Genomic DNA, 13,598 nt, shown 5'->3' with positions numbered 1-13,598 from the left:
TGCCCCTTGGTGTCCAGGATGTTTAGGCGTGGGGCAAATATATGGAGTTACAGGATAGGGTGTAAGGAGTGGGTAGGCATGGGAAACTTGCTCTGTTGGCAAGCTGCAGACTTGATGGGCTGAACAGCCGCCTTCTAAACTTTGGGGATTCTGATTTAACATTTAGTGTTCTCATCTAAATCATAGTGTATATGTACATTTTTTTCTGGAAGTTGATGTTGACTTCTAATCTTCCCATTTCTCCAGTCTGCATTTGCCTCTTGATTCTACTGAAAGCTGACAATACTGTACTGAGCTATTATTTGAGAAGTATTATCCCTAAAATGCATGGAATTGTTCTGTGGTGCCACTTCCACCGAGGCATCTAAAATAAAGTTTGACCTTTTTCTGTCCTGGTGCAATTATGTCAAACCTAACTACTCCCAAAATTGGTATGAAATGTCTCCTCTACCATGCAGCCAGAGCAAGGGGAGGGAGTGGAAATGGGATAATATTGCAATGGAGAAGTTCTTGGAGTTTGCCCAAGTGCAGTGATGCATTTTTTACAACAGCCATTTCTTAAAACCTGACCAATCTGTCATCTGCATTTGTAGGTATTGTGCAGCAAAACTAGAGAAATCTATGTATGCAATTGTAGTTTCAAATCCTGGTCGTGTTAAATTATGCACCTGCCAGTTTTAGTCCCAGTGACTGTACATATATTCTCAATTTACTGTGTTATCCAATCTGTAATCAGTATATAGTCACCATGGGTCTTCTGGCACCTCCCAAACAAAACCCCTTGAAAACCAAAGGCAGCAGGTGCATTGCCATTGCCTCAAGCCTCATCTTGATTTGGACATGTATCACTGTCATTGTCAAAATCCTGTTGTGGGAGCTGTTTTCAGTACATGGGAGTACAGGGGCTCAAGGTCCATCAGCTTTGATGTAGGGATGAAGAGCCATGCAAGCACTGTCATTACAGCCCATACTGAGAATTTAAATAGTTTTCTTTTGATGTGATGCTTCCTTAAACCTTTAACCCAATGGAGCTTTTCCCAAAGCAATGCTAACACTTTTTGACTGTCAAGTGTGATTTTTTTTTTAAACCATATTTTGTTTACAAAACCAATTGGTCACCAGAAGTATTTGATTCCGGACGTCACGAAGATTTTGTCCAACATTTGTTTTTTGACAGGATGTTGGAGGAAGCTGTTATCTTTCGGTTACTTGAAATAAGTTGTGTTCCCAATAAGTATCACATTGTATCAGGAACAGCATTGCAAAGTAACATTCAGTTGTGTTTTAAATACCAGGTTTGTGAAACCCTTTTTAATAGAGAGCTGAAGAAATACAGATGGAGATTTTGGGCAATGCTGACTACTTGAAACAGTGACCTCTTGTCAAAAGACCTTTTATTGAAAGGCTAGACAACTTCAAACATTAAGTGCCTCTTGACAGAGTTCAGCCAAAAATAATGGGGCTTCATAGCTGAATTTGGGAACCATGATGTGGAGATGCCGGTGTTGGACTGGGGTAAACACTAAAGTTTTAACACCAGGTTAAAGTCCAACAGGTTTATTTGGTCACAAAAGCCACAAGCTTTTGGAGCCTTAAGCCCCTTCAGGTGAGTGGGAATTCTGTTCACAAACAGTTTGTTGCACAAACTGTTGGTGCCCTGTTTGTGAACAGAATTCCCACTCGCCTGAAGAAGGAACTTAAGGCTCTGAAAGCTTGTGGCTTTTGCTACCAAATAAACCTGTTGGACTTTAACCTGGTGTTAAACTTACTGAATTTGGGAACAGCAGAAAATCATATATGATGTCTTGATCTCTGGGACAAATGGCCTTCATGTCACTTTGTCTTTGTAAAATGACATCCTCTGTTCCAATTATCATGGATTGAGGTTCTTAAATATCTTGGTCCATAGGAGTGATTCTGGATCTGTTCTTGATGTGAGTTTGGTGTTACTGATTTCAGATTGTTTCTGCCACTAAAAGCTTCATTTTGTCTGGTGGTGGGAATGCAAAGTGAATACTTGTGCTAAAATGTTAGTTGGTGCATGAGCAAACTGAATTCACAAACTATTTTGTAATTTAATGCGATGAATCCCAAGCCTCAAGTGGAACAATAGGTCGACAGATGAAAGGAATGCTAACTCGTTTGTTTTGGCATTACTAGATGGGTGCATACCCAACGCTAGTTGTGATTTTTTTTGCATTTAAAAATACAGCCACGCCCATTCTTTGAAGTGCTATCAAATGTAATTGGTGTTTTGATTTTGGCTTTTGTCTATTTTAGTGTAGTAGCAATAACGGTGTCAGATAAAGTAGTCTATGGCTGAATGCCAAACCATCAAAATGACCTTAACATCTGCCAAAGTAAGTATTTTTATCCTGACGTTGCAGTCCTCTCCACATCTGAACATTTACACCTCAAGTTGCATGTTCACCAGTTCAAGGACTTAGCCAGATAAGTGCTGTGCACTAAAATACTAATTGAATAAAAACCAAACTAATTGACTGGATGCCTGATAGCTAGAATATGTCTGGAGCTCTCTATAATCCACCCAGTTGCTGATCTCTTAGCATCTGACGAGCTTGCCCTGTAACGAGCTATATTTGTACGGAAAGCTTGCTACTCATCAACTGAATCAGTCCAGATAACACTTGTACTCTGTTTTGAAATCTGATCTTTTTGGTGAATTCTTTTTTTAACAAACTTGGCTCTTGCCTTGAACAGAGAATTTAAATGTTGCTTTTCAAATGATACAGAAGTTAATTTTAATGCTGAAAGAGCAATGGGAAGTGTTGCTGGAATGTTAACATCTGTGGAATGTCACTTTTCAGGTCAATATTTTGTGATCTGGTAGATCACATGATCTTGTAAGTTGGGTTGGCCTATTGATCTAAACAAATGCAAGAGCTGAAGGGTGGATTCCTTGCATCAAGGGAAGTAGGGAACATAAGGAGCCCCAAGATAAGTCAGTAGTGGTTGTTACAATCATGACCATGATTTGTCAGGTATAAGTAATGACTTGCAGGATATTGCAACAAGAAGTCAAGGAAATGCCTTCAGTTGCTTAATGAATGGGTTTTTTTTCCTTTTGTATTAGTCAGGACTGAAACTTCAGCTCTATCCATAATCCTCCTCCAAGAAAGCAGCTCAAAATAGCCTAGCAGAATCTGGATAATATTTGAGAGATGGTACTTCACTGAGCTGTCAGCACAAATTTCCCTTGCCACTTTTTTGTCACTGCCACCATCCCCTACTGGTACCTGGGGCCCTGATTAATAGAACTGGAAAAGTAAGACACTGGTTACAATAGAAGCTTGCTTCAAAAAAGGTTAAGAACATTAATACGACCTGTTTATTCCCTTTCGAATCTCTCTCCTGTTCCTCTTGACATGTTTTTAAACTTGGTGCTATTAGCCTAAGTGCAATTTTAGGAGAAGATCCATGTAATGATGCATGTTCTGAGTTCATCAGGGAAAAACTGGGTACAGAGGTCAGCAGCTCACTGGCTGTCCCACACAGTCCCTCTGTCTTTTACATGTCTTCTAGATGTCTAGATGCCTAATCCCCTCTTTATATTCCAATTGATTTCTCAAGCCAGGTGACTGCTGCTGTGTTGCCCTTGAGGGCTAATCAGGATAGTAATTATATGGCTTTTCAAACATCAGTCACATTAACAAATTTAAAGGAGTGGGGTGGATAAAAATTTGGTGCTGGCACAGAAGGTTGCACTGATTTTGAATTCATTTAACTATCTCTTCGACAGTTCATGTTCTAGAAACTGGTGTACTACAGTTGATCCTTCAACTGTCTGTCAGCTCTCCCCTATGTATATATGTATGTGTATAATCTGGATGCACAGTAAGTTATGTTCCTGTTAATGCTAATTAAAATGAAAGGTGCTGTTTTCAATATCTGAGTAAGAAGTCTCAACACCAGGTTAAAGTCCAACAGGTTAAATTGTAGCAAAAGCCACTAGCTTTTGGAATAGGCTGTTCCTTCGTCAAGTGGGTGGGAGTTCAGAACTGACGAAGGAACAGCCTGTTCTGAAAGCTAGTGGCTTTTGCTACCAATTTAACCAGGTGGTAGGCTTCTTACTGTGTTTACCCCAGTCCAACGCCGGCATCTCAACATTCAATATCTGAGCCAGTTGTGCTTGGTGTGCCAAATAGGCAATGCTTAAACCTTTAGCTGCTTCTGAATTGCTTTTCAAACTTGTTTCAAATTATTCACTCGGATGTTTACACATTGCAATAAATATAAAATGCAGCTGGTAGCTATTTCAAATAATTACAAATATAAAAAGATTAAACCACAATGAAATTTGGGCTTGTTTAATCTGTCGCATCTTGTGATTAACCTCCATTTATTTCAGAAAAGCAGCCTAATTTTAACATCTTTAGTAGGAAACAGACTAAATGCTAATATACGGTGGTTTTGTCTTTAAAAGTTACTGCAATATATTTTGTTAAATAGTGGTGTGATTATTAAGCTGCTGCTGCGTTTATATGATGCCTTTGAGAATAGAATGTCTTGAAGTGCTTCATTAGATTTTCAAACAATTTGGCACTGAATCTCATAGTTTAATAAACACTTGGAATTCAAAATTTTGGAACCTTGGTGGCTAAAGGCATATCCACCAATGGTGAAGCAATGGAAGTCTGATGTGCAGGAGACTAGAATTGGAGGATTGCAGAGCTTGATTCACTTGCAGGCAGTTGGGGTCCTGATTTAACCTTGAACACATCTGTCAATGCAACGTTGTTAAAGCCCTAAAGACCACATTCTGTGGATGTGAATGCTAAACCAAGCTGGGAGTGATGGACAGACAAAACTTGGAAAACTGGCATGTTGTGACTGTCTAGAATCTAGATTTGATTTTAAATGGCTTTGCATTCATGGCCTGTGACAGTTTGCTGATCTCTGACAAGAAATTTGGTAACTGATTGTAGTGTCCTTTAAGGATTCACAATCCTGGGGCTGCAGTACATATTGTCAAGCTGGCCAATCAGCCACAATTCTATAAGTCAACCAGTAAAAGTAATTAAACAAAATCTCTCAATTTTGCACAAAGAAAAATAACAATTGGGAGATCCTCATGAAGTAGGAACTCCCAATGTTGCAACATTTGGAATAATTAAGTTGTTTTAAATCTTGTCAAACTCTTATGATTACAACTTTTTTCAAGGCCAGATCTTTTCATCAATAGTTCTTACTATGTTCAGCATTTAAAAAACCCAGTTACACCTGATTGAATGAAGTGGAAAATGTTTAATGGTTTCTAATGCTCATGAGAGCAATAAAGGGGCCCTTTGTTGATCAAGAATAGAGTTCCAGAATCTCTCGACCAACAAAAATATTCTCCTTGTTTGTCTTAATGAGTGACCCCTTATCACAGTCTTCCCTTCAGAAAAAACACACTTCTATTGCTACCCTCTGTCTTCTATAGCCAAGCCAGTTCTGTATCCACCTTGCCAGCTCTCCTCTGATCCTGTGACTTCACCTTTCGTACCACTCCACCATGAAGTACCTTGCCAAAGGCTTTGGGGTTGTTAACAAAACAAAGATTGTCAATGACTTCAGGAAGTGTAAAAGGAGAACATGCCCCTGTCTACATCAATGGGAGTCATGATGTGGAGATGCTGGCGTTGGACTGGGGTAAACACAGTAAGAAGTTTAACAACCAGGTTAAAGTCCAACAGGTTTATTTGGTAGCAAAAGCCACACAAGCTTTCGGAGCTCCAAGCCCCTTCAGGTGAGTGGGAATTCTGTTCACAAACAGGGCATATAAAGACAGACTCAATTTACATGAAAAATGGTTGCCCTGTTTGTGAACAGAATTCCCACTTGCCTGAAGAAGGGGCTTGGAGCTCTGAAAGCTTGTGTGGCTTTTGCTACCAAATAAACCTGTTGGACTTTAACCTGGTGTTAAACTTCTTACTACATCAATGGGGACAAAGTAGAAAGGGTTGAGAGTTTCAAGTTTTTAAATGTCCAGATCACCAACCTGTCCTGGTCTCTCTCTCTCTCCCCATGCTGACACTAGTTAAGAAAGCCCACCAATACCTCTACTCTTGCAGAAGACTAAGGGAATTTGGCATGTCCACTACAACACACACTTTTACAGATGCACCATAGAAAGCTGGTTGTATCATAGCTTGGTATGGCTCCTGCTCTGCCCAAGACCACAAGGAACTAAAGGTTGTGAATGCAGCCCAATTCATCAAGCAAACCAGCCTCCCTCTATCGACTCTGTCTACACTTCCTGCTGCCTCAGCAAAGCAGCCAGCATAATTAAGGACCCCCCACACCCCAGACATTCTCTCTTCCATCAGGAAAAAGATACAAAAGTCTGAGGTCACATACCAACCGACTTGAACAGCTTCTTCCCTGCTGTTGTCAGACTTTTAAATAGAATAACCTTGCATTAAATTAATTGTTCCCTACCCCCTCACTATGACTATAGCACTACATTCTGCACTCTCTCGTTTCCTTCTGAGTGGTATGTTTTGTCTGTATAGCACAAGAAACCATACTTTTCAAATACATGTCAATAAATCAAAGTCCATGTATACACCAGTCACTGCCTTTCCCTCATCTATCATCTTCGTCACTTCCTCGCAAAACTCAATCAAGTTAGTGAGGCACAACATCCCTGTTCACAAACATGCTGTCAATCACTAATGTCCATTTTATTTCCAAATGTGAGTAAATCCTATCCCTAAGAATCTTTTCCAATAATTTCCTACCACTGACTTAAAACCCACTGGCCTATAATTTCCCTGGATTATTCCTGCTGCCCTTGAACAAAGGAACAACATTGGCTATCCTCCAGTCCTCTGGAACTTCACCTGTAGCCAATGAGGATACAAAGATTTGTCAAGGCCCCAGCAATTTCCACCCTTGCCTCCCTCAGTATTTTGGGGTAGATTCCATCAGGCCCTGGGGGCTTGTCTACTTTAATGCTTTTTAAGATGCCCAATACCTCTGAGTCAAGATGACCCAGAATATCTACACACCCTGCCCTAGGCTCCTCATCCATCAGGTCCCTTTCTTTGGTGAATACTGAGGTAAAGTGTTCATTTAGTATTTCACCCATTTCCTCTGGTTCCATGCATAGATTCCCTCCAGTATCCTTGAGTGGACCAACCCTTTCCCGGCTAACCTGTTGCTCTTTACATATGTATAAAATGCCGTAGGATTTTCCTTTAATCCTGTTTGTCAAGGACTTTTCATGACCCTTTTTAGTCCTCCTCGTTCCTTACTATGTTTATATTCTTCAAGGGCTTCATCTGTCCTAAGCCTTTTAAACCTTAAGAATGCTTCCTTTTTCTTTTTGACAAGGCTCATAATATCCCTCATTATCCAGGGTTCCTGATACTTGCCACACTTATCCTTCATCCTCACAGGTACATGCTGGTCCTGAATGCCAAGCAATTGGCATTTGAAAGACTTCCACATGTCAGATGATTTACACTCGAGCAGCCTCCACCAATCTACACTCCAGATCCTGTCTAATGTTGTAGTTAGTCTTCCCCCAATTTAACACCTCTGCCCAAGGACCACTTTTGTCCTTATCCACAAGCACCTTAAAACTTATGGAATTATGATCACTGTTCCTGAAATGCTCTCCTATGGCGTCTTCGATCACCTGGCTCATCCCCAATACCTGGTCTAATATGGCTCCTTCGAGTTGGGCTATTTAGACACTGTTTCAAATACTCCTTACAAATTCTGCCCCATCCAACCCCCTAAGCAGTGAGTGAGTCCCAGTCAATATAGATTTAGATTGTCTGGTTCAACTGTTAAACCCATGTCTGCCCCCATCAAAAGCGTGCACTGTACGCTTCACCTTTAGCAATTTTGTCCTTTGCAAGAAGGGAACTCCTATGTATGATGGGAATTGACTAATGTAACCACCATACAACCACACCCAATGTAATTGGGAATATTGAGCAGTTACAATATTACTGTGCTCTTCTCCTGCACAGTGTTCGAGCACAAGGCTATTTACTCTTGGGCACACACAAACTGTTGCTGTTAGTGACATTGAGTGCTTGCACTCCTGAACATAGCACATGTTATAATGTAGTACAGTAGAATGTTTATTATAGGAACAAACTCGAGGCATATAGAGCAAATGACCCCATTAATCCAATTGCTTCCACATGGGCTCTTTTTTGATGAACTCAGTTTGTTCTCACTGGACCGACAGAGGTTGAGGAATGACCTGATCAAGGTCTAGAAAATTAAGTGGCTTGGACAGCGGATAGTCACATGCTCTTTCCTAGGGTAGAAAAGTCAAGTACTAGGTGCATGGAAAAGTTTAGAGGTGGTGTGTGAGGCAAGTTTTTTTTTTAGGAGTGGTGAATGTCTGGAACATGCTGCCTGGGGAGGTGGTGGGACCAGGTACGATAGCGGCAGTTAAGGGGCAACTAGACAAATAGGATGGGAATGGAAGGATATGGACTCCATAAATGCATATGGTTTTAGTTTAGGCAGGCTTGGAGGGCTGAAGGGCCTGTTCCTCTGTTGTACTGTTCCTTGTTCTTTGACATTTTGGGGTTGTGAACTGTGACTTGGTGTATGTACGCATTCAGGTAAACTTGCAATAGAGGGGATTACGCATGACTAGTTGGCTGTACTGAAGTGCCCATTGAGAGGTCTGGGTGATTCACTTCAAATTCTGTATTTGTTTTTAATCTATTATCCATTGGAATGACCTAATCGTTGGATTTTGTTCTTTTTTAAAAAAAACTGTCTCCAAGGAAACCTGCCATGCTTTCTTGATCCAGCCTGCATATACCTCCAGTTCCACACCCAGCTAGGGTTGGTGCATGAAGCCTTGCCAAGCTACTTGTTTGTATTAAATCACCACCTTGACCTTGGTAACAGGGATGGGCAATAAATCCCAGCTGTGCCAGTGACTGGTCATTTGCATGCCATGTAGCGATGAACAAGGGGAAAAGGCACCTTATTTTGATCCAATCCTTCATGCAATCTTTGTCACTTGTTTTTCAAAATGCTAATGTAGTTCTGTTTTTTTCAGACAGCAAAGCCATTGTGGATGGAAATCTGAAACTCATTCTAGGTCTCATATGGACTTTGATTCTTCACTACTCTATTTCCATGCCAGTTTGGGATGATGAAGGAGCTGATGACACTAAAACCCAGACACCCAAACAGAGGCTGTTGGGATGGATTCAGAATAAGTTGCCGGATTTGCCAATCACCAACTTCAGTAAGGACTGGAAAGATGGAAAGGCCTTGGGTGCTCTGGTTGATAGCTGTGCTCCAGGTAGGAATCGTGTTGAACGCAAACTGTGGCGCAGATTGGAATATTGCAACCTGCTTTTTAAGGCTCACCTGTTTCCCCTTCACGTGATTCACCAATAGTGGGCTGAATGAGCTGATGTTCCTTGTGCTTGTCTAGGTGGGAAGATTCTGGTTAACTTGCCTGTTTACCAGATGTGGTAAAGTTAAAATTGAGTGCATATGTGGGCCCCTAAGGGGAGATTAATTCATGATCTTTGGTTTGTCTGAGGATGTGTTATCGTGATTCCTGGCTTGCACCTATACAGTTCATTTACAGGGTTATGTTCAAAATGCATTCTCTCTCTCAATGGGATAATTGACAAGTTTTATACTTGTGCCATCTTTTTTTAACGATCCTAAACTTGGGCATCTGGTTTTTGGTAAAATCTGGCTTGGGAAACAATGTATTTTGTGTTAAAGTGGGCAAAGTTTTGAGATTCAGGATGCCCAAGAGGATAAAGCCACAAGATTCCACTGGTTTAGAGCAAACAAAAATAAATATTATAGAAAGTCAAAACAGCTTACTATATCCATTTATCCTCCTAAACCCAGAGTGTGAGAAAATGGGTAAACTGGTCAAATGTAACCACAGCACACTAAATGGCAGATGTGACCAAGATGGATTTCAGATTTCTCCATAACCAAGTCAGATATCAGTAAGAGTTGACTAGTCTTATTGAAACTGTGTCTCTCTCATGGGATCTTCTCCTTTGACAATCTCTCCTCACTCCCAAAGTTGCTCCAATCTGGGTGGCATGAATGACAGCCTATCTTAGTGTTTCAATTCTGTCACCTGAGACTCTGTTCCCCAGATTTAAACACCAACTAGAGTACAGTGTCACCACCTTCGGCTGTACTGAGCAGATACTGCTGCTCCAAAGGGATATCTCTGCCCCAACTTCCCCAGCAGCACGGAGCCACTAATCTCTTACTGCTGCCTTGGATCTTCAGGATTCAGCTGAGTGCTCTTCACTAAAATTTGACTACAGTTCTATTTCTGCTTGGATGTCTTTCGCCTTGACTTAACTGGGACTTCTCCCTGTCCCCTCCTGGGACTCTTCTGATTATGGTGCCCTGATTCTGAATCGCATGACCCAGTTTTTTTTTTTTGCACCTTTTTTGTGCTGGGCCCATCTTTGCCCAAAAGAACTTGCTGAATTGTGCATGTGCAGCCCATTCCTGATCCACATGTGTGGAAACCCTTGAGGACTGTCTTGAGTTCTGGCCTCTTGCTCAGCGGCAAGTCTGGCTTTTGCAGGGATGGGGGTGAATATCATTGCTCTTATTGTAAAATGTAACTTAAAAGCATTCACTTATTTAGGTTTGTGTCCTGACTGGGAGATCTGGGATGTGGCCAAACCAGTCGATAATGCACGTGAAGCTATGCAACAAGCAGATGACTGGCTTGGAGTTCCACAGGTAAAAAGTAATCCATAACTCTTTTGGTAAATCTTAAGTCCTACTGTAAATATAACCAGTGTAATGATTTGAGGCTTGTATTGAGTAATACATGTGCAATTTCCCAATGGCTAAGCCACAGGTTGGGAGTGGTGGGGTAGCAAAAGTTTTCTTCCAGGACCGGTGCATGCAAACGGGCATCAGCCTTTGTATCACTTTTTCTCAGTGCTGTCTAACGTAAACCCAAGGCGGGGTACTTGAGCAGTGAATGGTTCCTGTGTTTAAATTTGCAAACTCAGTGTCTCTTGAAACTTGCCCTTCATTACACATTTACTGCAATAACTTGCAGTAGAATTGAAAACATTTTGTGTATTATGTTAAGCAATTTATCCTGTGGTTCATGTGTCACCATACAATTTATCATTTTGAGCAGTTAAACTGAGGCTTGTTACTGCTCTTGGGTTCAACCTGAGCCCTTTGTTTTTGTGGTCCTTGACCAGGTTAGAACTTGGTTTGTGTTGTAAGCAGTTCTGGTTGCTTCATTGTAAAGGAGCTGTTTGCAAATGAGCTGTGTGTACAAGTATTCCGCATGTGGTCTAACTTTTTTAGGTTTCAAAATCTAATGGGCACCGATTTTACTTCAGATTGATTGTGCTGGGCTGGGCTTTCAGCTGCAAGCTGCTAACGTTTTCTGAATGTCTTTTTTAAAACTATTGTTTCTCAATACAGTGGCACTGATTAATATATCTGTTGCTGTGATGGTTTTGCACCAATTCTTAAGTTGCTTATTCATTAACATCCCACCCACATTTCTTGCCTATTAGGGGGAAAATATTTTAACATCTTGACTAATTGAGATGACTGGGCATGATAGCAATATGGAAATACTGCTTCAAGAAAGTGAAAAAAATCAGTCAAAAACGAGCTGAAATTACCAAAAAACACCCACACAGTATTTGATGTGCAACACTTCAATTATTGCAGAAGAGAAGCTTAAAAATCCTTGGCAGATAATTGGAGGCCCAGTTAACAATGGATGGCCTTGCAGGTCACACATACTAAAAGACAAGTATCTAGAGATTGCTCTCCAGATATAGTTCTGCATGACATTTTGAGTATATTCTAGCTTATTTGATGGCAAAATACCCTCTTGTTTGTAATGCCTCAGGGCCAAGATGGGATAGCAAAATTGGTAATCATCTTGGCCCCAACCTTGCACTGCACCTTCAACATTGATTCATTCCCCAACTCTACGTAACTACATTGAGTTGAACCAGCTCTATTTTTGCAACTTCACTCCATTTGGACCTGGGTGAAGCTTGCAACTAACTACACAACCTCTCCTGTTACTAAGGCCACCTACTTCCTGTCTGTCCTCCTTCCATCCATGTACTGCTGACACCCTCATCCTTTAAGTGTCCAGACTTGACTTCCAGTGCTGCCCAGTCCAACCTGGCATGTGCTACTTTATTTAAAGCTTATCTGAAACTGCTTTTCTTACTAAACTGCAGTAGATTCTGCCTACTCATTACTTGTATTTGTTCTTTTTGCTTTGGCTTGACAACTGATTGTGCCTCCTTGAGTAAAAGTCACCATAAATACAAGTAGGTCATTTTGTTTGTGATATAATGGGCCTGCAACTTCTGACAGTGTCAGGGCTGATCTGGAACAACCCAACCCAGTACTTTTGGCTTGGTATTATGTTCTGCTCTGATTTGCCTGTGAATCTCTGACATCTGTACAAAATTTGTAAATTCTAGTGGCTGAATGAATTAATGGAGCAGTGCTAGTGGCACAGTAGTTAGCACTACTGCCTCTGCACCAGGGACCCGAGTTCAATTCTGGCCTTGAGTAATTGTCTGTGTGGAGTTTGCACATTCTCACCATGTCTACTTGGGTTTCCTTCAGGTGCTGTGATTTCCTCCAACACTTCAAAAATGTGCAGATTAGGTTGATTGGCTATGCTAAATTACCTTAGTGTCAGGGAATTGGCAGGGTAAATATATGGGGTTATGGGGATAGGGTCTGGGTGGGATTGTTGTTGGTGCAGGCTTGATGGGTCAAATGGCCTCCTTCTGTACTAGGGACTTTATAGTTATTTCAAATGATAGATTTTATTTGGAAGAAGTCCTTCATATTAGAGTTGTAATAGACTTTCCTTGAGTAAATATTGCAACTGACAGTAGTGGCTTAGAACCTGATCCAAAAGTTGATTGAAAATCCTAATTTTTAAAAAATAATTGTTTAATCTATTTTTCTTCCAGGTGATTGCCCCAGAGGAAATCATACATCAAAATGTTGATGAGCAATCAGTAATGACTTATTTGTCACAGTTCCCCAAAGCCAAACTTAAACCTGGAGCTCCCTTAAAACCCAAGCTCAATCCTAAGAAAGCAAGGGCTTATGGTCCAGGTAGGTCCCCAGCTGAATTTGAAGTATCTTGCCATCTGTACTTTGTATCTTTAAGAGTCGAAAACCTCTTTTTAGATCGTGCTCGGAAGTTACCTGGGCCAGTTCCTGGCTTGCATCAATTACTGAAATATTTCACTTTTAAAAAATTTTTATTTTGTAGGAATTGAACCTTTGGGTAATGTTGTGATGCATCCTGCTAAATTCACTGTTGAAACAATCAGTGCTGGGCAAGGTGAGGTGATGGTCTTTGTGGATGACCCAGAAAATCAGCGAGAGGAGGTAATTTCTTAACATGACCTCATTGTATTTGTATTCCAAATATTACATTTTGGTAGAAAGCAAAATTATTGCACAAGGCTTATTTCCAATTATTTGAGTTCATTTATCTTGACCAGAAATGGTTGCAAATGTTCTTAAATTCCTGCTAGCTGCCTGACTGTATTGAACATTCTTGTTATCAATGGGTGTTTGGGTTTAAG

General features: G+C 40.8%; 1 protein-coding gene across 8 annotated transcripts in view; it reads left to right on the top strand.

The window, feature by feature from the left end:
• The window catches only part of LOC144491573 (filamin-B-like), a 167,804-nt gene that overhangs the window by 87,779 nt on the left and 66,427 nt on the right, over positions 1-13,598 (top strand). For all 8 annotated transcript variants that reach the window (XM_078209565.1, XM_078209568.1, XM_078209562.1 and 5 more), the window contains exons 3-6: positions 9,044-9,292; positions 10,631-10,728; positions 12,972-13,119; positions 13,280-13,398. In XM_078209565.1, the coding sequence (XP_078065691.1) occupies positions 9,044-9,292; positions 10,631-10,728; positions 12,972-13,119; positions 13,280-13,398 (614 nt within the window). The remainder of the gene's footprint in view (positions 1-9,043; positions 9,293-10,630; positions 10,729-12,971; positions 13,120-13,279; positions 13,399-13,598) is intronic.

This window comes from Mustelus asterias, chromosome 3 (assembly GCF_964213995.1).
Source record: "Mustelus asterias chromosome 3, sMusAst1.hap1.1, whole genome shotgun sequence".
NCBI classification, from domain to species: domain Eukaryota; kingdom Metazoa; phylum Chordata; class Chondrichthyes; order Carcharhiniformes; family Triakidae; genus Mustelus; species Mustelus asterias.
The sequence above is the reverse complement of the archived record's forward strand: the minus strand, read 5'-3'. Positions and strand labels throughout refer to the sequence as shown.